Source organism: Labrus mixtus, chromosome 20, assembly GCF_963584025.1.
Source record: "Labrus mixtus chromosome 20, fLabMix1.1, whole genome shotgun sequence".
Taxonomy (NCBI): domain Eukaryota; kingdom Metazoa; phylum Chordata; class Actinopteri; order Labriformes; family Labridae; genus Labrus; species Labrus mixtus.
In genome coordinates this window covers 2,082,634-2,110,103 of record NC_083631.1, presented here as the reverse complement: position 1 = coordinate 2,110,103, position 27,470 = coordinate 2,082,634, and the positions used below count along the sequence as shown (strand labels likewise).

Sequence of the window (27,470 nt, the reverse complement as noted above, 5' to 3'; positions counted from 1 at the left end):
TCTTAGCACTTCAAACATCAAATGTACATTAGGTCTACATGCTTTGCTCTTTGCATGCAGACAGTGGGGGTTTTGAAATACCTGCACTGTTTGAAGGTTTCCAAGAACATTGTTAATAGTCTGAACTGCTGGAGTTTGCAAAGGTTATTGTGGAAGGAGTGATATTGTAATCTTTGTTTTTTACCCAGAGCTATCCACCGAAGATCGTAATATCCAAAAAGGTAAACCCATGATATTCATTTCCAAGCAAACGATGCAGATGTTTATTTCATCCTCCTCTGTTTGTGAGGAACTAAAATAAGGGATTCTGTCATTGAAAAGCCCAGATAATTATTTGACAATATCAAGGCAAAGCAGACAATACACAAGATGTCAACCTCACTGATGAAAAGTTATTATATTTCATTTAGACTACAGCTTTACATCTGTACAATTTTAAGGTACTTTACCGTACTACCGTATTTCTAAGAACTCTTGCTAGGTTGATTCATAAAACTTCTATTACACTCGTGTGTGTTTAAATCCGGACCTACACAGGAAATGCAGTATTTTTACATTGTGATTTATTTTCTTGTGTGTATGTGAATGATCTTAATACATCAAAGGGATGCATATATATATTTATAAAATAGGTGACATGTATAAGAAGTTGTTTACGGTAGCCTATAAGACTGTTGTTATTGGGACTTTTTGACGTGCACAGCAGCATGGCCCTCAGGCGTTCACCTGTGTATAAGGGGGGGGGGGGGGGGGGGGGGGGGGCGTTGAAGTTATAGCAAAAGTCCCACACCACACCTCTACCTGCTGTCTGTATTCACACAGGGAGATCCCGCCCTCAATGCTCGAGCTCAATTTCTATTGGATGGCGGTATGACCGAGTGATGCTAGTGTGGAGCACCAGGTAGTCAGTCATCGGTGGGGGCTCAGTGGAGCTGCGTACAGTGGACTGAGCACACAGCAATGCGGACTAAGAAGGGCAAAAACGAGGGGAATAGTCCGGTTTTCCTGAACAACCCGGCGGGTCGGGGCTCTGACTGATCATAAAGAATAATTAAACAAGGGTGGTGTCGCTAAAACTCAATAGAAAAGGACCATAACACGATTGGAAGCAGCTCCGGGCCGGATATTTATCCTGGACAAAATCACCTACTCACATTCGTATTCACAGCCCCGGTGTCGTGTGGAATCGTCGGCTAAAAGAATGAGTTCTTGAATATTTGTATACTTTTTTTGCCTGCACCCTTTTCCATTTTTGTACAGACTCGCTATGGTGGACTCCCCTACCATGAGGAAGACTTTTGTAGTTCCAGACATAAAGCCATTGGATTTGTATGACTGTACTAAAGCAAAAATATGCGCAAGTGTCGGATGGCTACTGGCAAAGTCCTACGGGAGTGCAGGTAGGTTTCAGTTCAGGATGCAGGCCTGTTGAGTCATAATATTGCATAGAGAGGTTGTATGAAGATCAACATCCTATTGTTGTCCAGCACTAGCTTATATTTATATTCCGTTCAGCTCTGTAGCGGAAAAAGAACATACATGTAGGGAAACTATGGTGGATGTAAAGCTCAGCGATTTTCAGCACAAAGGGCAGCATATGAAAGGGGGACCATTCACGGTATGCATTTTTTACTCAGACACATTTCATTTGTTCTCACTCATTGTGTGGTCACATTTTCTCGGTTTATGTGTGTCAGAGACACGGGCCTCCTCCTCCCTAGGCCTTATCACGCTAACCTATTTTGTCGTATTTCTAGCCGCCAGGCTCCAGTCACAAAATTTCAGGCTACTGGGCATGTTTTTAATCCGGTTCGACAGCTATGGTAGGCTGTTTGCAGCGTAGTTATATTTCAGAGCTATTCTTATTCACTCCTTGTGATGACAGCCCCTAGAAGTCAATGATAACAACACCAATTGAACACTTGTGATTAATTAAAAAAACAGTTTCAGTTTTTCTCCTTCAATCTCTTATCTGTAAACTCGAGAAACCTCCAACAGTACAAAACACGTTAAAGATAATAGTTTAGTTTAACAGAGCAGAGGTGTCAGTAAAAATAGTTTTGCCTTATGTTTATTTAGTCAGGTCTTAAAACAGCTTTAGCTATGACCCTGGGATGTTAACAGACTTTCTTATTTTCAAGCCAGTCCTATCTGGTAACGATTAGATCTGACAGAGAACACACCAAAAACTTCCAACCCTAAGAGGACACACTGTTGTCCAATGACAAGACACTGTGTTCACAGTAATCTTAGGTGGCACATGTTAACTAGAACACCACATACGACAAAGAAACACTCACCTTAAACACATTGTCATTCTTGGCTTGTATGTGTCAATCAGTACCTAGAGTCTAATGGTCAGTATTGACAGGGAAGTGGTGTGGGATTAACTTTTTTTTGTAGACTACTTTAAATACCGCTAGTGTATTACGCAATTTCAAGCAGTGCTTGAGTCCAGGACTATGGATTGGTGCAGTCTCTGTGTGCTCTGTTTAGCACCTCAACCACACCCTCTGGTCAAAGTCACTCTCCACGCCAAGCTACAGGAACATGGGGACCAGGACTGTGTTTATGTCAAGTTTTTTACAAACTTGTAGTTTTCTACCAAGTCAATATGACAATAATAAGTCTCCTCCCAAAAACTCAAATGGGTGGAACAACAGAGAGTACAGCAGGAGCCAGACTGGGTCATCTGGTCCTCAGCTCTTCTAGGTCAATTAAACAATTTCAGACAATAGTCCACATACTTGATTTCTGAGTTGTTATATTTCACTTTGACTCCTTTGTTTATTCAGAAGGTTTAATCTTTAGAATGGTAGCTTAATTCTGTGGCTTTAAATGAGGGTCTGCCAAGGGCTTATTGGCTAACAAAATAGATAACCCCCCCCACCCAAAAAACTAAAACAAAATAGCTCACCAAAGAAACACATAACCATTCTTTATATAAGGAAATGACTTGATGCTTTACTTACAATTCACTTGCCCTAGTAATAGACAGACAGCTGAGTGGTGGTTTCCTCTAACTGTTTGATCCGCCCTTTAAAATAATGTTTGAGTAAAACACAAGAACCAGCTTCATTATGACTGGCTCTTATAAACTGTAATTAGTGAATAGCCTACTTGTTTTATATTTTTTTTAAAGAAATGAACAAGTACCGGTGTATATATTTGACTATTAATCACACATAATCACAATGACAATCACATGATTTTGATATTTACGTTATTCAGCTGATTGTATTTTCAGGCTCGCTTGGTAGATTAAAAAGGGTTCAGTCCAAATGTCTAACAATCTTTTTTTTATGCCTCTACATATCTGTAGAGATAAATATACTGTTAGAGGGGAGGTAAAGTGGTTTGACAGTTATATCATTTACAGTCGGCCCTTGTAGTTGCTAGGACAAAATACTTGACGGATCATTTGAGGGTGGTTTAAACTCTCTTAGTCCTGGACCCTCCATAAACATTCCCTGTTTTTGTGAATCACTCTCTTTATTATTATTTCCTTTATTCATTTTTCTATCTATGAAACCAAGCTACTCTGTACCATGTTTAGCGCCACCTAACTACAAAGCTATGGGGCTCATACTGAAATCCTATTGGAATAATTACTCATCCTTTCCCAATCAGTGTAACTATGGTGAGTCAACAAGAGAGAAGGACCTGAGGAGGATGTTACCTGCTAGGAGTATTTATTCTAGAGGCAGGAAGTCTTATTGGCATACTAAGAGGACTAGTACAAGTCAAAGATGATAATGTGATACTTCATTGTAAAATAAATAATTTACTGAACCAAACAAGTAGGTCCAAGGTCAGAGTAGGTTACTGTAGTGTATACAGGGATCTGGTTGGGAGCTTGTTACTAACTTGACACTCATGCAGGGAAGAGCATTTAGAAAAAGAAATGCATCCTCACCCTCTGTCACTCTTTCCTCCAATGTTTTAGCCTCTCAAGCACCCGAACTGAAATCACACCCTTATTCTATATGTCGTAGTTCTGTGTACACTGACCCTTAAATACAGCTTCGGCAAGTGCATTCGACTTCTGAACACATGGCGATGTTTTGTTCTTTGATAAAACAATAATAATGATAATATATAAAGAGTATATGTTCGAGACATGCTCTTTTGTTGAGTGTCTTGAAAATGGCCATTGAAAAATGTTGAAATGAGGCAGAATTATCATTTAAATTCGGTAGCACAGTGTCAAAATGTAGACATAGGTCTAAGAAGAATCTTTTTCAGCTGATGTGTTTATGTTGATATATGAACTCAAATTCCCATGTACAGTAGGGTGGTGACATGGGCCTTCTCACTACTACTACATTTTTGGGCAACAAAACTATGTACTTTGTTTTGACATGAGAAGACAATCTTCTATATTTGATCTATTCCCCCACACCGATGGATGTTTATAGCTCAATTTTACAAAAAAGGACTTGGAAAAACTTAAAAAGCTGAGATCTTCATGTTGTTTAATGTTCTTCAGAAAAGGAATTGTAACAACAAATTGGTCAGAAAACAGGATTTTTTTACGAGACTGGTATGGACTGATGTCAAAACATGACCTGAGCCATCTATAACTCACCTTGCACACTCTTGTGAATGACTTAATTTGTGCTGTGTTCCTGAGGGGATCCAGTTAGCAGCCTGATTTCTTTAGATTGTCAAATTCTGCAGGTTTTATTTTTTAATTGAAAAGCAATGTTGTTTAAAGAGAGGGCTATTTAATGTTCACTTTTAGTGTGACAACCTTGAAATCCACAGCTGATTGTTGAACTGTTATGCAGACAAAGAGAGAAAAGCTCAGGGTCTGGTTTGACAATCCCCACCCCCAAGGAGCCATATCTTGGTTTAATGTTGCTGATTCCAACCATGATTCTTTGTGTATGTTGATTACTGTCAGCTACATCATGATGACCAGCTCATCACTGAAATTGGTCTGATATCTTTCTTAATGTGTTTTTGTGTTGTAAGAACAACAATGTGACACTCCCATAGAGAAAACCTTTATTTGCTTTTCCTAGTGCGTAGGTTGGTAAGCTGTCAATGTTTTCTTGGGCCTCACTTTTTGAACAGCAACCTTCCTGCTCGCTTACTATGCTAGGTTGTAATATCTTACTCTGACTAAGAGATAAGCACTGACCTTGTGACCTGTGAAAGTGACACAGAGGCTCTTGCTCCAGTTTATGCAAACAAACAAGCTAGTGTTTTTAATCATAATATTTCCCAGGAGGTCTGTTGTCAGAATAATGAAGGTATTATATTCCTTTGGGCCTGGACTTGCCCTTAAGGCTGCCACCTGGTCCTTCTTTCCATTACCACCTACTATTATGCTTAGTTTTGTAAACTCTGTTTGATTTTTGAACCAATTCGATCTGCAAGAACATAGCTGGGAAACTGTGTATAGATCCACTAACTCAAATTTGCACTCAGTTTGTTTCTGCAGCAAAGAGACGGATCAAGTGATCATGACCAGACTTTCTCATGGGGAGTTTTGGCTCATATCGATCTCTCATCTCACTGGGTTGTGACATTTGCATCCTGCTTTGCCTTCTCAGGGAAGTTTTTTTTTTTTTTACCACGTCATTGTAGGAAAAAGTTCATACCAAAAACTGAAGGTGCATATTGGTTGATGTGTCACAGTGTTTACTGTGCTTAAGTAAGCATTGTAGTTTCAGCACACAGGAGCATAGCACAAACAAAACAGAACATGAGGTGTGACGGACGACTGTAGTCATCATACATAAAGAGTGTAAGAGACAGAGAACAGGGTATTGTCCAAACTCTAAAGCTGGGTGTTTTGTTTTGTTGTCTGATGTCAGTAGACCCATTACATGACTATAATTATACAACAATTTAGTGAAACCTCCCTTGAATTAACCCCTTTGACATTGGTGAGCACAATCGTAGACACTCTCACATTTCTTTCCCTTGAAAGCAAACTGCAGGTATTTCAAGGTCTTTTCCAACAGGCCCTTTAAAACAGTGCCTAATCAAATATTGTTTGCAGGGATACAGGCCATTGCGTTTACTGCTGGTTCTGTCTGGATGCAGAGAAACCAGTTTCACATGAGGACTTCCTGGTTTGTTTTTAGGATAATGATTGCAGTGATCGTATTTAAAGAAAAAACAGTCCAAACAGAACACACAGCCAGCCTCTTGAAGATGAACATTTTTTTACTTGCAAGTTGCAACATTTATTTTCTGTTGAGGTCTTTTGTTTTGATTTTGTTGCTAATTTTATAACTTGATTTGTGTGATCCTTGTGACGGTCTGAAATGGTCATTTTCAATGATTGTTTCTATAAATCTCAAGCAAGACTTTTAATAGAGGAGGGGCGTCTAGCAGAGCTTCTTGTGATTTGCAGATGACAACCTCTGAGCTCATCATGCCCCACTGACCTTGATGCTTGCTCTGCTCTTCTCACTCACGATTATAGCTTTAGGGAATACACCATCTGTCTTAATCTGCCACGGGACCTGTCAAAAAGCAGGTTTTCAAGCATGCAACAATAGAACATATAGTACTGGGCAATATATATCAATTTGATCAATAAGTCGGGTTTGTGGAAAATCGAGATTTTCTCTTTAACTTACATCGTCACTCCCCGTGGGACCCCGTATTTAAAATCCTCCCCCCGTTTTTACTTCCTACAGAGTATTCCTCAGAGTGTGTATGAGTATTTTGCTGAAGTTGCTCTGCCTCTGCCATCTTTACTTTTGCTGTAACCTGAAACTGCAAAAGTAAATTTATCAAGTTTACAGCTCGCATTTTAACCCAAAAAGAGAAATGCGAGTTACTTTATTGTTCCTTGAAGGGAAATTCCGATTGCCTGTTTTTTAAATCAATTGTTCAATCAAATTCAATAAAAGCAAACACTTATTTGGTAATTTCTTTGTTGTTTTGTCATTCAACACCCAGAACAAGTAAAATTTGAAATCGAGTTTGTTGTGAAAATATCTGAGATTTTATTTTAGGCCATATCGGCCATTCCTAATCGAACATGTTAAAAAACTGCTCTTTTAAAAATGCGCTTTTTCTCTCAGTTTTAAAACATCAAGAACTACGTCTGTACACTTCTATATATTGTTGGCTATGTTTTTCAAACAGCTTATTACTGGACTGGCATCTCTGTTCAAACAACTTCACTAACTGTGTCTGTATGTTTTATCTCTTGATAGAGAATGTACCTGCAGAGCTGCGTGACCCCTTCTACTGTGACCAGTATGAGCAGGAGCACCTTAAACCTCCAGTCACACGCCTCCTGCAGTCCTCCGAGCTCTACTGTCGCACCTACAGCCTAATACAGGGTGGCACTGGAGCAGAGGCACAGCCCAAAGACAATGCTGCCCTGGTGCAGCTCCTCACTCAGAGAGGCCTACTCTCCAAAGAACAGGATGTACCAGTGACTGATGCAGATCTTCGGCATAAACCCATCAAAATGGTACGGTAATGGCAACAGTACACGTTGTTGATCAAGCAAACCAATTTTGGCATACAATTTTGTTGAGAACTGTTTTTCAGGGAAGAAACTGTCTCTATCACCCTGAGAAAGAGAATGTCTCCGCCTGTGAAACCAAATGTAATATAAAGGAGTCCAGAGAAGCAGAACGGTCATGTGGGTTTGTTTTGTGATATAGGGACATGTTTTTACTTTGATGCCAGGGATTAAAGGGCATCAAAAAGACTCACACATTCAACCCTGTGCCCATCCCCACCCCCCTGCCACCAGCTGATCTTAGAGGATGAATGGATCCAGCTGCTTGGACCAGGGCAGTCAAAGTGACATAAGGGATAACTACTTTAATTCCAGGGTGGGAGAAAGAGGGAGTGTCTAGATTAACTACTGTATATTAACGGGATCAGTTCCAGAACAATAGCTACTCAGTTCTGGTGAAACTTTAGAGAGCACCCTAGACCGGCTTGGTGAGTTGAATCAAGACAAACTGGTTTGTGCTCGTAACCCCTGAAATTGATCTCTCTCTCTCTCTCTCTCTCTCTCTCTCTCTCTCTCTCGCTCTCTTCCAGCGGAGTGGAGAAAGTGGCTTTCACAGGAATTTATTTTTTAAATAGCAGTGTTTTCCTAAACCTGTCCAGCATCTTTTTCTACGTGTGATGATATAACCTTTCAGGTTTTTGCTAGCCATAAAAGTAGCACAGTGGCACTCTTACTACGTATATTGCTACTTCAATATTTTATAAATCTTCAGCTAAAGCATGTCATACAAGTCCTCTTGTGTCAAATAACAGCTCATAAACTCCTCCTAAGACAGGTCTATTTATTCCAAACCATCATAATTAACACTTCTAGAAATGCCATTTCACAACAATGCACCAACATTGACTTCAATGTCACAAAATATTAAAATATGTCAAAGCATGAAAGATTAAATGTTATATTTGCAGTGTTTATGCAAAAAAAAAAAAAAAAAAACACCATCACCTCACCACAGAACCTTTTTAATGGCCTTAATGACACAGTAGACTTTATTCATCAGTAATGCTGCCGTAATATGTGTGCATGAATTTGATCAGTTCTGCATCTCATTTCTGATTGCTTCCAGGCCAAACTATGGTCCTCCTCAACTGTAAATCCTAATCTTTAATCTTGAATTTTGGCTGGTTCTGTTAATACTGCAGTTGCTGTTTGCTGCTCTGGTATAGGAGACGTCCTGTAACTGCTTAACCCTGTTCTGCTCCCTAAGCTGCTGTCTGCAGCTGACTAGCACTGTAGCTACTAGCTACTGTGTGGCAAGCAAAGAAATTGGGTCATGCTGCAGCAGCATTAGAAGGATGGAGCATCAATGTGGGTCTTGGCCGATAAACAGCTTTGGAGCAGCAGCAATTTGCTGCAGCCCTACTGTATATTTAAGCTTCACAAATATGTATCAGACAAGTACATATTGCACATTCTAACATATAGTGCAATGTTATTAAAGTAATGCTTGTTAGTGAAAAGCCATTCACCTCTGATAACGGGCTGTTTGCTCTTGGCGCATCACACGTGGAACATCTTTGCCGTCGTTTGTTTGTCATGAAATGTAGCTGTATAAATCCAGAGAATAAGGTTTAAGACGACCTGAAGAAGAAGAAGCTGATTCTGGCTTGGGTTGTTGCTGTAAATAGGACCAATGAAGTACTTCCCCATATAACCACACCATCTGCACAGGCAAAGTAGGACAAAAACAAACATATCATTGCAAAACTTACACAAAAATAATTGTAATTCAATAATAATAATCTTAATTAAATTGTAAACTACTTCTACAGGATTAAAAAGGCTATTGTCCCTTCTTCTAGACCTTGACGTTTCATAGTTAAACTCAAAGATATCTACGAAGGAAAAATATGTTCTGAGCTGTGTGGTCAGGAACAAATATAAAGTGACTCCAATTTAATCTCCATTGTATATAAATGAGCAGGTCAGTTCTGAAACTAATTAGTTGTACAGTCTGCAGAGTTTTTCTTAGTATTGCTCATCATATTTCTCTTTTTAAATCATTTTAAAATGTGTCTCGTAAAAAGCCTGCTCTCTATTTGTACGTTTCCATCGTACTGATTACTTTTAGAGAAACAATGTGTTCTATCATCAACATTGTGACCAAACCTAAAACTTTAAATGTAGGTCAGTTGATTGGTAAAATCTGCATTAAGATAAGTATTTCTCTTCCCTATGTTTAATGAAGTTCTCAAAACCCTCAGTCTATGGCGCTGCTTCTCTTACTCAAGGCGGCACCACTCTTTTTACAGGTCAGAGGTCAGGAGGTTTCAGGATAACTCTGAAAGGAAAGCTCTGGAGATAGCACATCTGTGTGGCTCAGCAATGTTAACTCCAGCTACTCCAATCCCTTCTTGCTGTATATGTGCGTTTGCTCCAATGCTAGCTGTCCTTCTGGTGGGGGCCCAGCCTAGATTAGAGATAATCTGCCAAGCAGACTGGCCGTCATCATCCACGATTAGATGACACACCAGAGATGACCACTGTTTTATCATGCAACAAACATGTCTCACAACATCAAATCTATTTCTCAAATTTGATTGACTGTAGAAAAGACTAATAAGGATCCATTTGAAACATTCTGATTTTGATGTCAATAGTGATGGGGTTAAGCATTTGTGCCCAGAGTAAGTCATGTAGCCATAATTCAGCTAACCCTCATCCTGGTCCCCTTGTTAGTTTTGGATAGGCACTGGCTGACACTTTGTCTTAAATCTCACTGCTGTGTTGACTGGTTTCTGGTCAAGTGAGCATCAGTCAGACACTTACTTGAAAACAGAGATGGCATGCTATCCAAAATGCTAACCATCATCTTAAAATATTTGTTCTGCTAAAGGCACTTAACCTTGATCACAAACTAGTGCGGAGTAACATTAACGTTGTTCTCTCTTATCTTGAAGGACTCTAGTGTAAGGCCTTGTCTGGTACTGCTTACAAAGTAGCCGGTGCATATACATATAAATGTTCATATAACCATGTGTTTAGAGAGAACCTCTAGTCTTAAATCCCCTGCCTGGCCCCAGACCTGCCTGATCCCCCTGTTTGTCTCCCCCTCAGTAAGCACCAGGCATGGTGGGGGGTGGGGGTTAAGTCATATTTCAGACATAATCTGATTTTGTCCCCATCATAATCTCACTTAATGATCCTCAAGATGCTTTTGTCGTTTCTGTTTGCAGACTCAGTCGTCAACATGGTTATGCATCATTAGGATCTTTTTGAAGTGCTATAATTTGTTCCTCTCTTTCTGACAGAGGTTTTAGGACTGTTTAGTGTTTGCCAGCTGGATGTGTCTGAGCAGAGAGTCGGTGCTAAGCCATTGCAACGAGCAATCCTGCGGTCAGGCTCTTGTTGAGATGCATTGTGGGTCAGATGGTTGGTTGTTATGGTGACCTGGCAGGCTCTGTGCTGGGTGTTCATGAGTTGCTCCTCTCTCCCCTCTCATTAGGGAGACTTGTGATTTAGCTTAGCGAGCTCTCCTGGGTCTGCAACGGCAACTCCACCGGCAGCCCCCCCCCCCCCCCCCCCCCCCCCCCCCTCCGTCATTCTGCCCTGTTTAGTTATGAATTACCCAGCTTCATTCTCCTATGAATAACCACTGTACAACACAGCAACAGGGCTGGCCACTTTCCCCAGGTCTGTTGTTCTTCCATGTTTATTTCCTCTATTTCTGTCAGTCACCCTGTCTCCTTTCACGCTCAGTGATTATCAAACCCATGATTACACTTTGTGGATGAATGCAAAATATGTTACTGCCACATGACCACAAACGAAAAACCCCATCTATGAGCAAACATCAAATTAACACTTCTTAAAATGATTAGTCACGAACAGGACTTTGAAATCCTATTAAAGATAATATATGAGCGTGCATATTTAAAAGCATTATATTGTATAGATAAAAGGTGATATAGGTATTAAATAACTGTTCCCATTGAACAGAACTAGTCACACATGCAGAACAATATATCCGATTGGATTAGGATAATTATTTTTAACCACATTTAAACGATGACACAGATTATAGTCTTCTTACTGTATTATGAAAGTTGATATTTTATACGAGTGTGTGCCCAGCCCTAAAGTTTGACAATCATTCCTTCTATTTAATTTTGATCAAAATCAGTCTCATTTTTGTTAGCTCCAAGAGGTCCTGGACCTTATAAACAGGTCATTTGTCCCCTCCTGAACTGCAGAAATTTCTACTGAACAGACAAGTGAAGTCAGAGACACCTTGGCAGTCTTGGCAACACTGTCAGGAGGGCAGGCCAGCCAGGCCTCCAGCCACCCCTGCTCCAAGTGACTGACTGCAGCACATCCAGTGAGCTTGGCCCAATGCTATCTGACAAGCCTTTGCTGGCATGGCCCACCCTGCTCACTCCAGCACTAGGTCTGCCCGGGTCAGCACTTTACATCAGGGTTGATTAGACAGACATGCAGAGAGGGCTAAAGCACACAGCTGGGTTGCCACCAGCCCCCATCTGAGGCAACACAAGAGGTTAAAGTAAGAATTCTCTGGCGACTAAAGTGGAATTTGTAAGCAGTAAAAGGGAACAGGCACTGATTTACACAGATTAGGCTCAAAACTAAAGATTTGAAAAGTGGCCCCATGACAGGAATGTGCTGTTTACGAGTGGTCTGTCCCCTCTGTTGACCAGAATTCATTATTTTTACAAGGACCTTGTTAGCCATTAGTGAGGGGAGAGAGGGGTGTGAGTACTGCTAATGGATTGGAAAAAAAGGGATATAGATAGAAGCTAGAAGCATCATACATTAAATACATTGACCTAATAAGGTGGAAGTGTTGTTTTAAGTGTAACCTCACTAGCTAATCGTGGTCCTCTTCAGTCAATCAAGCCCTGCAATGCTGACTTTGAAATGAGGCAGTGTCTGGGTGAGGCTTTCTAAATGTAGAAAGTTTTGGAGTTTTACAATCTATTGTGATCATCTTAATGATTGTAAAATGAAGAACAAAGACAATGATACATTTGTTATTAGTGTGTTTGTATGATTCAAATGCATGTTTTATTATTCTAATATCTGACACATTAAGAACAGTGTGGGCGTAAGACATACTTAAGATTTGGTTGCGGCCCATTGGCACAAGCAAAAAACACAACTTCTAATGAGCTAACCGGTTTATAGAGTTAAGACGCTTTCTCTGGCTGAGCCGATAATGTTTGTGGTGCATTTTAATGGGCTCTACAATTTAGAGCGCTCCGTAAGAGTCTCTTAAGGATAAGAAAATATGTGAATGTCTCTCGGAACGAAATGTTGGGAACGTCAGATGTGCATATACGTGTAGGTATTTGTTTGATTGTTGAACTTTTTTTTTTTTTATCTGAACTTGATTTTGTATACATTAGGTTTCCCGACATAAACACTTACAGAAACCAAAACAACAGAACATTTTTGTGTCTTACTGTGAATGCTGTTCGTTGTTGTGCTTCCTGGTCATCTAGTTACAACACCTCATTTGATCCTGCTTTCTGCTATTCATGAGTCATAGAGCAAAAGGGAAGACAACAGAGACTTCTGAAGAGAAGGCAAATAAACGTAAAGCAGCTGAGGAATGACATGTGTTATCATATTACCAGTCCATAGCCTATTTCAGGATTTAATGATTGTACAAACAAAGGTCCAAAGTTCACCAACATATACTGCTGTGTCTGTTTACTTATTGAAAATAATGTTTCTGCTGACTCACAGCTGCCGTCTGGTGACCTCTAGAGGATGCTGCTGGTAAAAAAAAAAAAAAAAAAAAAAAGATGATGCTGCCGCAGTCAGAGGTAATCTCTGTTTTGCAGGAAACGGTGCCCCTCTAGAGCAGTAGAAATGTCTGTGTCCAGCATTATTTTGTTGGCTGTTGATTGATGCTGTCTGGACTCTGGTCTTTACTGTACATGGTAACCCCTCTCACAGTTCCTCTTCATTCTTCCATGTGATTGATGCAGAGTGCTCACCTAGCAGTCATAGATGCCCTGATGGCTGCAGGAGCCATGGAGACGGTGACTGCGGTGAAGTCGTGTGCTTCTGCCAAACTACTAGGTGGAGCTGCCAGCTGGGAGGATGCTTTGCTCAACTGGGTTAATGAGGTGAGGAAAAAGACAGATGCAAACAGTGCTTGTGTCAAGTACAAATCTTTTTTGTACTGTCAGAATTAAATAGCTTTTATTTACTTCAGACATCTGTTGGAGATGATCCGTCTGTTTGAAGAAGAAACACAGACCCACTTTTAAAAAAAAAATGTGACAATTATACATTGTTGATCTGTCATGTGTTATGTAATTGGCCTTCTTTGCATGCTCTCAGTTAAACCAGAAGTTGAGGGAACGTGCTGAAGCAGCCCAGAATGACTCATCTCAGGCTTTAACAGAGCCCCAACCTGTTCAACCCTCTGTGAGTATTAAACGTAACTTCCAGTGTACCTCTTTTTGCTTTCCTTCTCATTCTATTCAATGTGTAAACACACGTGGTTAATATTCACACATTCTACTCAAAAACAAGCTGTGTGTTGAGTTAGTGCTGTTGGGTCAGCTACACCCAGTATTTATAGATACAATAAAATCTAAGATTGGCGTCATTGCTTCGTCAACAAGGTTGTCTTGTCATTTCAAAAAAGGTTCTTCATCACAACCCTTTCTCTTGTTTGTCTAGTTCCTCAACTGTAGGCTTAATAAGTCTCCTTCTGCTCCTGTTCTCCATTGCCCTGTCTTTTCTCTTTTTCCTGTACCTTCCCCTCTCTGACAGTGTCCTACACGCTGGTACTGGAAACTTGTTCCTGTAAGTTCTCTCCTTTCCTCTGATTCTTCCCCCTGTCCCTCCATCCCTCCAGTGTCTTCATCAAATGTATCAGCAAATATCTGATGGTCAGTTGTGTTTTTATTTTCTTCATATGCTGGTGTGTGAATGCTTGTTTGTACATCATATCCCAGTCTGCATCAAAGTGCACGTCCCAGCCTAAATATCAGGTCAGGGTTGTGAAAGGCGTCGTTTGTTGACACACGAGTGGCTCATGATTCACAATCGGTATACAAGAAGGTCTTGAAACGCCCATGTTTAACCGGTTCCTCTGGTCCTCTGTGCTGCAGAGGTGTTTGTGTTCACTTGGCTGTGGGGGTTTACAGAGTCTAGCTTCATGTCAGCTTGGCTTCACTGACAGTTGGCTGTTTGTTCATACTGTTTTACCTGAAACATTCTCTCTCTCTCTCTCTCTCTCTCTCTCTCTCGCTCTCTATTGCATTTTGGAGATTCTCAGCTTTTACACTTTCTTCTATCCAAACTTTCTTTCTTTCTGTTCTGAATAAATCACTTATTTTGCATTTGCCAATGGTTTACCTATGGTTTATCTTGTTTCCATCAGCATGACATTTATGTGTTCCATTTAACACCTTTTTTTTTTGTTTTTTTTTTTACATTTTATGATGTGAAAAAATGCATTTACACTTGACAGTGAAACACCATTGTTAGGAAAAACCCTAACTTTGATGTAGGGCTGGGAAATAGATAAATCAGGTTTGAGTAAAATCAAGATTTTCAAAAATGGAAATCCAGATTTTTCTCTTTAACTTACTCCGCTGCTCCCCTTGGGATCCCGTAGTTAACATCCTCCCCCCTTTTTACTTCCTACAGAGTGGCTTGGTGGCCCCAGACATGTGACACCCAGCAAAAAGTATTTTGCTGAAGTTGCTCTGCCTCATCTGTACTTGTGCTGTAACCTAAAACTGAAAAGTGCCCTTAAAGTCAAGTTTACAGCTCTCAATCTATCCCAAAAACAGAAATGCAGGTTACTTCCTTGAAGGGAAATTCAGATTGCTTAGTTTTGTTGAATTTCATTGCTAAAAAACAGGTAACCCTTTTTTTGGTCCTTTCTTTGGCCTTTAGTCATTCAACACCCAGCTTTATATTTATTTATAAGGAAGTAAAATCGTAAATCGAGTTTGGTGTAAAAAATAATCCGATATCGTCAAGTCCTACTTTGATGATTATTTTAACACAACATACTTTTATCAAATACTAAACATAAAGACTTTGACAGAGAACCACCATGGTCACTATGAAGTATTTGATTCTTATTTTTTGTTTTTGTGTTTTTTAGCTCCGCTACAGGAAGGATAAAATACAGTCCAAACAAAAGCCCATTTTTCCAGCGGTGAATGAAGTCAAAGACCTGTCCAGTGGGTGTGCTGTTGCTGCGGTCATACATTACTATTGCCCTGGCCTGCTTAGACTTGAAGGTATCAACAAACATAATAAAAACCCCACCAGTAAGTACTTGTTGTGTTTATGTCACAATAACACTTGTCTTCTTTTTCTGTAAGATGTTTGTATGAAGGAGACCATGTCTGCAGCAGACAGCTTGTACAACCTGCAGTTCATCAAGGAATTCTGTGACAGCTGTCTGAGAAGCTGCTGTCACTTAGCAATGGAGGACATGCTATATGTCCCACAGGAGCTTCAGGTACAATATTTATATTCCTTATGTGATGGACTCATTGTAACAATTACAAACGCTTAATTGTACCCTTTCTTGAAGCCTGCTTTTACCTCTTTTTTTCTTTAGCTGAACTTGCTGAGTTTCCTAGCAGAATTACTCAACTGGTTTGAAGTACAAAGGCCAGAATTTGTTCAACCAATTGACACGTTATGTAAGTGTTGTTCATTTTGTGTTCTTAAATTTTAATGTGTAATCGGACCAGTATGATTATAACATTGAAAATGTTTTTCACTGTGTTTTGGGGGGTTTCTTTTTATCATACTGTAGGTGGATCCACAGCAGGTGCACAAAGAAACCCGAGTGGTAACAGGTATAGAAGCTCTCTCTGTTTTTTCTTTTGTAGAAGTCTAGCATAGTGTTTGGGTGAGTAGGTTTTAAATATGTGGTTTCTTTTTCATTTAGTACTTCCCCTTCCATCTTCAAGAAGCCTTTTCTCCCCATCTCCTCTCCTGCATCAGGTAACGTTAAGACTTTGTCAGTGTTTTGTTCATGTATCATTTTCTCCACCTATTATCCTTGATTCTTCTTTGTCTTTAAGTTGTTTACGTGTTGTCTTATTGTATTATTTTGTTATGGATATTTTAAACTTTTTGTGAATTTTGTTTTGTGTTACTCGTGTGTTGCTTGGTTGATTTGTGCATCCCTGTGTGGTGTGCATGCCTTTACGTGTCTGTGTGTGTCCCATTGTACTCAGGATCTCTGACTCAGTCTACCTCAATGTCTCATATAGAAGGAGTTGGAAAGACATGGGGCAAGAAACCTCTGAGGTATATTTAATAACATTTGTACACGATCTTTTAAAGTTCTTTGTAATGTTCCGGTACTTAAAATAAGATTTTCTTCTTCTTAGCCGCCCCTTGTCAGCAGTATCCTTCAGCATTCCGTTTGGCCTGGACAGTGATGTGGACATCGTGATGGGCAACCCTGTGATTACCCGCTCTGTGAGCTCAGACCAACTCAACCCAGCAGGCCAAAATATGACCAGGGTACCCTTCACCCCTCCTGAAGACCTGAGCCATTTGCTGAGTAAACCCCCTGGTCCCAATGGTCCACAGAGAGCTTCCTGGGCCACTCAGACACCCAGTATTCCAAGGATGGCAGAAGAGAATGGCCTTCCAGCAAGTGAAACTGGAGAATTGCCCACCATAGAGGAAGCTCTTCAAATTATCCACAACGAGAGCAAGATGGAGCCTCGTTTACACCCTGATGGTGCTCCTGATGGCTTCTACCTCCACTCTCCTGATGATCCTGCTAGTTCTAGACATAACAACAACTTAGCACCCATTAGCTGCTCTGCCCCCACACGCTCAGGTATGATGTACAGGCCAACTGGAGAGTCCAGGGAGCCCACTCGCACCAGAAACACTTCTGAATGTTCACGTGATGATGACTCAGTCTTGAGAGACGGAAGTGTGGACTCTGACGCGTCAGAAGACCTTCCTAAGGTCCAGTCAATGCCATCCACGCCAGCGGCTGGTTTGCAGTCTGCCAGTGGCAATGGCAAAGAGACATCTGATAGTGGCGTGAAGATGACTAGCTTTGCAGAACGCAAAAAGAAACAGATTTTGGATTCTCCCAAAGCCAGTGACCCCTCTTCCCCTTCGATGACCACATGGACACAAAAGTCTGAAGAAAGCCAGAACAAGAGTCCACAACTCAATAACGAAATGTCTGAGCTGGGTGTTAGGCTTGAGGAAAAGCGTAAAGCTATCGAAGCACAGAAGAAACGCATTGAAGCAATTTTTGCAAAGCATAGGCAAAGACTTGGAAAGAGTGCCTTTCTGCAATTAAAGAAAGAGCAGAATGAAGAGGAAGGAGGAGGGGATGGCCAGACCAGTACCTCATCCACAGAAGAAGACCTGTCCCGTTTGACTCTAGAAGAAAGGCTAGCTCGAATGGAAGAGGAAGACCAACAAGAACAAGATGAAAAACATTCCTCAGTGGATGATGATGGCAATGTCAGAGGAGGACCACTCAGCCACTCCAAAGAAAAAGCAGGAACACCAGGAGACAAGGGCTCTGGGACACCTGGGGAGAAAATGGTAGCTCCCTTAGGGGACTATAACAATGCTGTATCCAAGCTGACTGCTGCTCTCAGCTCCCTGCAAAGTGACATGCAGCGACTGACTGAGCAGCAAAACCAGTTAGTGAAGAAGAAAGCTGCAGATTCCAGCAACAACTCCTGGGTCATTCCAGCCAGCCCTAAAACCTCCACACCAGCCCCTTCCCATGCACGTGCATCACGGGAATCCACCCGAGACTTAAATTCAGCCTCCTCCTCTCCATCTCCATCCCGCAAAATGACAAACCACACCACTCCTCATAAATCTCCTCGAGTCCAACGTAGAGCCCAATCTGTGCCCCCAAAAAGCCCCAAACACAACCAACACAATCGTCCCTTGGATTTAAAGACTCCAACCCTATCGAGGGTTCTCAATACTTCACAAAACGTGGACCGCATTCCCCACCTTCGTCGCGTCAATCCATGGCAATCACAAGTCCAGACCTCGTCATCATTCTCCATTGGTGACTCTGACAGCTTAGATGACCTACGTTCATCTGGACTAACTGCTTTAACAACGCCTACCCCGACTCCCCGTCCTGCTGCAGATGACGTGCTGTCAGAGGTGGGCTCCAATGATGATCAGAGCATATTTAGCATGGACCTAGAGACAGGGCCTTCACATGGTCATTTAGCTAGGAAGGAAGATCTTCCAGGTGGAGGCTGCAGCTCTGGTGCTGCATCAGAGTGCTCCTTTGAAAGTGATGCCCCTGCAGTAGTGTCGAATGGCAAACACAGTAGCTTGATAGAGATCTCGCTGTCTTCTCTGCGGGGAGACAGGGAGGAGGATGACCAAGTACCTGATGTGTTCTCTAACTCAATGACTGACGGGACAGAGCAAGACCTGAAAGGAGGGGTGGGCTTCTTTTTCAAGGTGGGTGGCTGATAATGATTGCCGCATGTGCCATTTTAAAGATATTGTTTCGTAAAGTCAGGACATTCAAACCTTTTCATTCCTGGTTCAAGGATGACAAGGAGCGCCCGGAAGATGAGATGGCCCAGCGAAGAGCGGCTTTGCTGGAGAAACAGCAGAAGAGAGCAGAAGAGCTGAAAAGACGAAAACTTGAACAGGAAAAGGAAAAAGAGTCCAAGTGAGACATTTATTTATTTTAATATTTTCATACATAAGCAAATGAGGACTGTGGCTTTCATATCTTACATTAAAATGGAATGGAACTATAATAATAATTATGTTTTTGAAGTATTGAACTCTTTCTTTCACTTTCTGCCCTGTCTAATACCTCAGTCTTTAGATAATTAATTGTTCACAAATTGAACGTCTTCTTGATTATCTTTCTGTTCTTTTAGCAAGCCTCAGTGGATGGTTATTGAGGGCTGGGGGAATAAAGGAGAGGACAGACCCCAGACTCCAGGAACCCCTCCAGCATCATCTGCACATCCATCAGAGGGGACTCCTCAGCGCAGAGGAGACTTCACTAGGCAGGAGTATGAGAGGAGGCATCAGCTGAAGATCATGGAAGACTTGGACAAGGTGCTGAGACAGAAACCTACCACAGTTCGCGGTGTCAAGAAGCAGAGACCCAAGACTGTGTTCAGGGACGACTCTGTCCTCTCCCATAGCCCTGCAAAAGGATTTATGGGTAATGAGGCCTGGTGTTTACCAACACTCTACCTACACTCATGTATGTTTCTCAATATAATTTATATCACTATATCTTTTCGGCCTCCTTTTAGGAACCAGGCTGAACAAGGTTTACTCCCACTCAACCTTGAACCTGTCATCCATGGCTAATGACTCAGGAGGTTTGACTGTCAGGAAGTCCCCCAGGTAATAATTGTGTTTTTTTTTAAATAAATGCTTAAAAAATGTTCAGAACAGAATCATGTCAAGATCAAGATTTTATGTCCCAGAGAAAAATATCTTTAACATTGTATTTGTATAATTCACGAAAGTAGAGCTGGACAGTATACAGGTATAATATAGACATCTTGCTATTGGATCAATTGAAGTAACAATTCTAAATAATATATTGGCCATCTGTCAATGATCATCTTACCTGAAATACTCTCAGATAATTGTAGGGTCTGAATTCTCTGCCTTTATGTTAAATTGTGAACAAACTACAGATCCTGTGGGAGCTGTACTCATAGGCAAAGGTGCATGTAACATTATCATGAACACACAGCCCAAAGGTCTAAAGCTGACTTTCTTTCTTTAACTATTTCCTGCCCACCCCCCCCCCCCCCCCCCCCCCCTCCCCCTCCAGCCGTTCACATTCTCCCTCGCGGCTAATGTCACCAAGACGAATGAGTGCTCAGAACGGAGAGAGGGACTGGGAGAATGGCTCCACTATTTCTTCCCCTGCTTCAATCCCAGAATACACAGGCGAGTTAAATGTTCCAAACTGGATGATCTGATTGATTAGATGCATGATTCCAGTAAGCATTGTTTTGTGGAGTTAATGACATTTGGAAATACTGTGTCTAACAGGGCCTAAGCTCTACAAGGAGCCCAGCTTTAAGTCGAACAAGTTCATCATCCATAATGCGATCACTCGCTGCTGCCTGGCAGGAAAGGTTAATGAACCACAGAAAAACAAGATTGTAGAGGTAAGCCATGCTGCTGTGTCAGAGTCCATGAATAAGACCACCCATACAAGGCCTTAAGTGACTTTGATTTCTATTGTCACCTGCGCTCACGTTTCTGCTATTCCTGTCTCTGTCTTTTCAGGAAATGGAGAAGAGCGCTGCAAACCACTTCCTCATCCTGTTCAGAGACGTAAGCTGCCAGTTCAGGGCCGTGTACACCATGAACCCTGAAACCGAGGAGATGGTACGGCTCACTGGGATTGGCCCCAGGATCATCGCACCTGAGATGGTTGAATCGATTTACAAGTACAGCTCTGACCGCAAGCAGTTCACTGTCATCCCGTCCAAAACGATGTCCATGAGTGTTGACGCCTTTACTATCCCTGGTCATTTTTGGCAAAAGCGCCCGGGAACTCCTAAGAAGCTGGGCACCCCAAAATAAAGACATACCCAGGATGGGTAGGGATGTTACCATTCAGGGAACTAACCCCACCTCATGTCTCTCATTGTCTTTTCTTTGGCCAGTGAGGCATTTAAGATTGTTTGTTACCCAGTTAGACTAGTAGTGGACCGCATGACTACTCAAACTATTGGCCAGTTATCAACTTGGACCACAAAAACAATCAGTCAACTCTAAATGCCAAGAGAAGGCCAATAAATAACTCATTCAGCCAGTCTAGTTATGTTAGTTTGTCTCTTGAGAGCTTCTGCTCTGCCTGGTCCACCAGATTGTAAAATGTAATACAGCAGATCGGGTTGTGATGAAGAATTTTCTTTACCGAGCACCCTGCTCCTCTTGTCTTGCCTTACGCTGCCCCTGGAGTCATTTTTATGACCCTTTAGTTAAGTAAGGAGGAGATTACCTTACTGCCCTTGCCCGCACATTGGGCTAGAGCAGTTCTGGACCCTCTAAATTCAGCTTGCTTTTCCTTTTGCTGCCTTTTCTTCTACTTCCAGGGCTAACTCTCTCTCCAATCTACTGAGACAAGTGGCTCACCTCTCAGTCCTGATAGGAGATCTCAGCTGAAAGTTAATGGCAGGTAACACTGCACTTGTATGAATGTAGGGCACACTCTTAACCACTCATTTCCATTCAGGGTTGTTGTTTTTTTAATAAAATACCACAGTGGATGGTTTCTCTGTGGGCTGCACTTGGTGGTGGCTACTGTGGTTGTCCATGGACTTGCACACCTTGAAACTGCCAGTGCCCCATAGTTTGTACATTTTGCTCCATTCCAACTCCTTTGGCTGTAGACATGTGGATGTTTTTATACTACTTTGAAATGTTTTTGCTGGACAAATCACTTCAGCCCTTGAAAGCTGACAAAAGAATGAAATTCATGCAACGTTTTTCTCCTCACCTGCTTTCTCATTCTCAACATGTGATACATTATCTGAGCGTATCTTGAATATAATACTGGAAACATGAAGGAGGGCTTTATCCTATTTATCATTACTTGGATACAGCTCTGTGTGAAAAGGATAATCAATGCTGATTTAATATATATGCTGAATGCTGATTACATTGATTTTTTTTTTCAATTATTTGTAAAAATTAAGATGACCTTTGTAAGCTACTAATAAGCTAGCCTGCTGCTTAAGCATTAGTGAGATGGATGTTTGAGATGAGATGAGTGAATGAAAATGAACGGGTGAAAATTTCTGAACCATTTGTCCTGGGATGAATAAATCCTTTAGGTCATAAGGAGTTTGTTTCATATTGTATGATTCCCTGTTTGTGTGCACTGGCATTTTTACAGTGGGTTTATTGAAGGATCATTCCACTGTAACTGCCCTCATCTTCCCCACAAAGTCTCCAGAGACTCTTTCATGGAAGAATGTAAAATAAATGCCAAGCTGTTTTTTTTTTTTTTTTTGCCAGTGCATCCGTGGTTTTTGGAAAAAACACTTGACCCTGCAAATGTTTGTGATCAGGTCAATTTCCCTACATAATCTGTGGGAAGTTGGTCTCCATCTCTTCTTTGCAGTCTTTAGCACTACAGCAGCTGGCGAGTTTCAGCTGTCTTCTCTCAAATCACGGACTGCCTCCAACAAATGTGTTGTTTGATTGAGATTCCATTACGGATGTAAAAATAAAAATTTGAGCTGCGATTAGGAAAACTGGTTAGGTGATTGATTAAAAGTGTGAGTGGAGGAGTGCATATGGAATTACTGGATGCTTGTATTTATGTTTGTAAAAGACTAGTATGAGGTAGTTGAACACTATTTTGATTCTGTGCAATTCTCACTTAGAAATCCCCACTACCCAGAGGTGTATTTATTTGGTTTGCATTAGATGGTGCATTTGATGTTTAGTGTCAGGTCCTTCTTATGTCTTTTTTTTGGTTGAGGTTGTAAATCACTCATTCATTTCATAGAAGTTGTCATAACATTTATGTTGTTTTCTTTTTCTTCTGTTATCAAATCTGTGCCAGCACATTATGTATGTTCATTTCATAAATTGACTACCGTTGGCAACTGGACCAGACAAATAAAAAAAAACTTTTTAAATCATCATCATCATCATCTATGTTTTTTTCCATCCCAGTGAATAATTTCTCATTTGCTTTGTTTATTTTATTACAATCTTAAAAGAGATTTTACAGCTGAAAAAATAACATCAATATGTGAAAGTGCTGGAAATAGGTTGAGTAACTTAAGTAATATATTTGGAGTACACAAGTCCAAAAAACACATTTCTTTATTCAATGATGCATTTGTCTTTTGGCTGTACACAGTGGGGCTCTCTCTTATTTAAAAGGTCTTGGTAGTGCTTGGATCTCAAATCTGTCCAACATTGCTGACAGAGGGGGAAAAAAAACATTGACTGGACTTTTATGTCGTTATAGTAATACTGTTAATAACAACACGTGGATGAAGCATGACACAGGATTCTTAAGTATAAGTCCCTTCATTGCTGATCCTGGATCACATGATTTTCCCCTCACTTATGAAGCTGTGGGCTGTTAAACAGTTCCTGATTACAATTTGCCACATTTAATAGAGTAAAGGTTTATTCTTTAGTGCAAAACAGGAGGAACACAATTTACAGCAACAGAACTCAGGCTTTGTCACTCTTCTGTCTCCAGGGCTTGATACATCCAGCAGAATGTTCTCAATTGTGCTTAGTGTGCAGCATCTCGGAGAGAAGAGAGTTACAGGGCAAATCTCCCAGAAGATGGCGCTGGTACAGATACTCCTCAACCTGTAAGCTTATGCTGCGTACTTCAGGCAGCCGGAGCAGCAGCTGGCCAAACTTGTCTGAGTGTCCTGGATGACTCTGTTGGGTGTGCTCCATCAGGGCCCTGTTAACTCTTTCTTGTGTCTGCTCCACCTGCCTTCGGCTCTGCACTGACTTCACATCTAAAACATAAATACAACATTGACACATTCATCATAGACACACAAAATGTAAAAGCACTTATGATTAAAGTGTCCTGAGTCTGCATGCATTGCACAAATCAAAGTTTATTGGAGTTTAGAGTTCTAGGTTGATTGTAAGGTTACATCTTTTGCATTTCCAATGAAGTTTTTTAAAGTAATCAGACTAGGAAAAGCTCACCAGGGTTGAATAGTACCAAGTACTTGAGGCAGATAAACTCGTGTCTGTCCAGCTGGAGTGCCTTCAGTTTGGACACCAGGTCCTGTGTCCTCGATACCAGGGCACTTAATGTTGCACCAGCCTGAGAGATGATGGTTGAAACGTCAATCTGCATCAGAATCATGAAAAAGGGGTGATCAAAGTGTGTGTGCCTCCTGATGGTCATGGTACAAAATGTGATATCCAAAGATAACTATAAGGAGAATTCCTCAACATGCACAGTTAGCATCACACTTTACCTGTTGTCCTGTGACTAAATATATGCAGCCTTCTTTACCGTAGGTCACCTGTCTACAAAGGTGATCAAGAACCAGCAGCTCACTCCAACAGCTCTGTAGCAGCACCATCTGGTCTTCCACCTTTTTGGAGCATTAAAAAATGGATCTGACATGTTTGAAAATAAAATTCCCTATGCTTTGATCTCATGTGAGCACCCAACACAGCAAAGAAGAAATGTTGATCTAATGACAGATTTCTGCTCTTCTGACAGGGGTTATGTTTCATTAAAATGTTGTTATTCATCACCTTGAGCTCCTTGAAGAGTGAACTGTTCCTGGCCCACTCCACAAGTCCAAACAGAGTCTGGTCTGCCATTTTGCACATGATACTGAATGTGTTTAGGCAATCGTGTTTGCCCCTGTTGGCCTGTTCTCTCTGCAGACTGGCGAGGACTTTGGCACACAGCTGGCTCTCATCCTGGTCCCCCTCCAGGAGCTGGCTTAGAAAGTTGGGTGTGATAGAGGCCGATGAGGGGATGTGATGGGTTAGGTTGGGGGTGTGGGAGAGAGGGGTAGTTGAGCAGGGGGATGATGCTGGGGTGCTTCTTGTTGAGAATGAATTAAACTGATTCACTGAATAGTGTGCAGAGGCCAGGCTGTTGCTAAAAGGCATTTCTTGTTTCTCCGGAAGGTGCCCAGGGAAGCTGCGATGATACAGTCCAGGATAGGGCAGAGACGGAGGAGTGATCACCCTGTCTGTGTTCATAGAGCAGTCCATGAGCATACCAGACTGCTCCATGCCAGAGGGATAAATGTGGGACTGATGAAAAGCACCAGAAGTAAAAGGATCACTTCTGTGACTGCTCATTAGTTGAAGGTCATTTGGAGCTACTGGCCGGTGTATCTGGGTAGTTTCCATCTTTATCCTGTAGGGGGCAGTGTTTGCCTGATGAAACACGGTTTGCTGTTTTATGAGCCTGTCCCGCCGATACAGAGGGCCAAATTTATTCCTGCCACCTCGCATACGATCTGCCCTTACAGCTGTTGACCAAAGAAGAAACAAAGGTTTAACGGTAATAGCTCAGACATTGCCAGAAAGTATTTATTACACTTCCATTTTAGTGCTTATATTAGCTCTTCACACAAAAAACAGATCTGTGTCATTACAGCTATGGTTTATGACTTCATAGATAGGTCATATGTAAGAAAGAAACATGCAAGTCAGTGGAACACAAGACATGTTGCAATGGAAAAAACTATCACAAAGGCATCAGTGTGTGTATCGATGTTTATGTCTAGAGGTGTTAAATGTACCTTCTCTCTTCATGCCCACTGCCAGGCACTTTTGGAAGCGACAGGAAGGACAGCGTTTTCTCTGCCAAAGGTTCATGGGGCATCTTTGTTGTTCTGCACAGGTATAATACTTGTTATTCTGCACTGAGCGTTTGAAGAAGCCCTGCACAGAGAGAGAGAGAGAGGGCTGACTGTGAACCTGTTGTGCGAATTACAAGACAATACTAAATATAGAATATGCATCATTCTTGTTTGACAATAAAAAAGGTGAGTTCTACAATCTGACATTCGGTGTTGCTACAAAAATTGCCCAAGAGGGAATGCACATGTTTTTATGAACTGTTCAAACTCTGTCCCTTACCTTGCAGCTTTCACAAGTGAGCAGCCCATAGTGGTATCCTGACACTTTGTCTCCACAGATGGGACAGCTCTCCGCTGACTCTGGTCTGCTGTCTGACTCTGTCTTGTACTCCTCGGCTAGAGAATGACCAACAATTGATATGAAATGTTAAATGAAAAAAGTGAATACTCATGGAGACTGTTTTGCCGATGTGCCAAGCTACTGAAATCAAACAAAATCACTGCTCAAACCTTCCTTCATGTTCCCCTTTCACTTCTCCATTTTCCTTTTTTAATTTGAGTAAAATACAGAGATACCAAATGTTATGGTCCTTCCCACTTAGCTGTATTTCCTTTTCTTGTAATAGTAAGAGTATTTGGCAGTATTGCAAATGTCCCCGATATCTAAAGACATCCACACAGAAGATAATAATGTGTCAAGAATGTAAATAGAAATCCGGTCGGATTGGGTTCAAGTTTAGCAGAATACTCAGAGGTTGAATGGCATGATGCTGACCTGTAAGTGTGTCATCCAGTACATGTTATTGCTCAGCTGTTGAGAGAATATAGAGCAGTGCAGGACTATCCCTATTGTTTCAGACAGGACCTTATCACTCCTTGATTTGCTTGACTATGATCACAGATATGACACTTACATAATTCCAAGAGATCACTGGTTATGACTGCCACAGGAACTAGCCTTTGAAATCAATATCTGTAGCACGATAGTGAACCATTTCTTTGCATTTATGTCTCTAAATGTGGATTTGGATATGGACTTGATCCATATGATTTCTAAAATATATTATAATAAAAAAATCTGACAATAATACTTCAACTTTTCAATAAGAAAATCCAAAAAATTATAACTTTACAACAATATACACATCAAACCAACATTTTTTAAACCAGCCTCAAAGGGCAATATCTAAATTGTGTACTCACATGTTGATGGTCCTCCCAGAGTTAGCGGATCTACTGGGTCACCAGAGTGGGGGCCAGGAGGCTGGGTCTGCTGTGGGCGATAACCTGGTAGGTCCATTCTGGCTGATGGGGCAGGAGCTTCAGAGTCAGGCCAGCCTGATCTTCATTGTTGCAGAGATCAGAAGACCGGACAGACGGAGAGCCACACAAAGGCCGGCAGCAGGCCCCACAGCCCCGGTGGACTGATGGATGTTTGAGGCCCGCAAGTGGACTTCGATCAGTAGTGAGTGTCATAAAACCTCTCCTGACTGGCACTCCTACCCAGTCAGTCAGTCAGCAAGTCAGACAGCCAACCAGCACCTCCACGGGAGACAGTCTGATATCTACCTGCTGGAACCTCACTGTAGAGAAATGACTCCAGTATCACCGGGAAGCTCAACTGATAAGATAAGAGTCCACAGAGGAGTGCAGCTAATATCAGTCAAAAC

The 27,470-nt window shown here is 41.4% G+C and overlaps 2 protein-coding genes across 5 annotated transcripts; one reads left to right on the top strand and one right to left on the bottom strand.

The window, feature by feature from the left end:
* The first annotated feature begins 903 nt into the window (after positions 1 to 903).
* On the top strand, positions 904 to 23,122 carry camsap3 (calmodulin regulated spectrin-associated protein family, member 3). 3 transcript variants are annotated; one of them, XM_061026962.1, is made up of 18 exons: positions 904 to 1,400; positions 7,185 to 7,447; positions 13,453 to 13,593; positions 13,811 to 13,897; positions 14,249 to 14,281; positions 15,597 to 15,735; positions 15,820 to 15,959; positions 16,062 to 16,146; positions 16,263 to 16,305; positions 16,398 to 16,453; positions 16,690 to 16,762; positions 16,846 to 18,931; positions 19,024 to 19,148; positions 19,366 to 19,658; positions 19,753 to 19,846; positions 20,286 to 20,404; positions 20,510 to 20,628; positions 20,750 to 23,122. In XM_061026962.1, the coding sequence occupies exons 1-18, from the start codon at positions 1,268 to 1,270 to the stop codon at positions 21,047 to 21,049; spliced, it is 4,329 nt and encodes a 1,442-aa protein (XP_060882945.1). In that variant the 5' UTR covers positions 904 to 1,267; the 3' UTR covers positions 21,050 to 23,122. The 3 variants fall into 3 exon arrangements, with proteins under 3 accessions (XP_060882945.1, XP_060882944.1, XP_060882943.1); XM_061026961.1 differs by lacking the exon at positions 20,750 to 23,122 and having other exon boundaries at positions 16,726 to 16,762; positions 20,286 to 20,620; XM_061026960.1 differs by lacking the exons at positions 14,249 to 14,281; positions 20,750 to 23,122 and having other exon boundaries at positions 20,286 to 20,620.
* Positions 23,123 to 23,290: 168 nt separating this feature from the next.
* On the bottom strand, positions 23,291 to 27,271 carry nr5a5 (nuclear receptor subfamily 5, group A, member 5). Of its 2 annotated transcripts, none has more exons than XM_061026964.1 (8): positions 27,004 to 27,271; positions 26,081 to 26,196; positions 25,741 to 25,882; positions 24,734 to 25,467; positions 24,448 to 24,567; positions 24,170 to 24,290; positions 23,649 to 23,970; positions 23,291 to 23,570 (listed from the first exon to the last, which is right to left on the bottom strand). In XM_061026964.1, exons 1-7 carry the CDS (start codon positions 27,098 to 27,100, stop codon positions 23,723 to 23,725), a joined length of 1,578 nt encoding a protein of 525 aa, XP_060882947.1. In that variant the 5' UTR covers positions 27,101 to 27,271; the 3' UTR covers positions 23,291 to 23,570; positions 23,649 to 23,722. The 2 variants fall into 2 exon arrangements, with proteins under 2 accessions (XP_060882947.1, XP_060882946.1); XM_061026963.1 differs by having other exon boundaries at positions 24,170 to 24,317; positions 27,004 to 27,270.
* Positions 27,272 to 27,470: the final 199 nt, after the last annotated feature.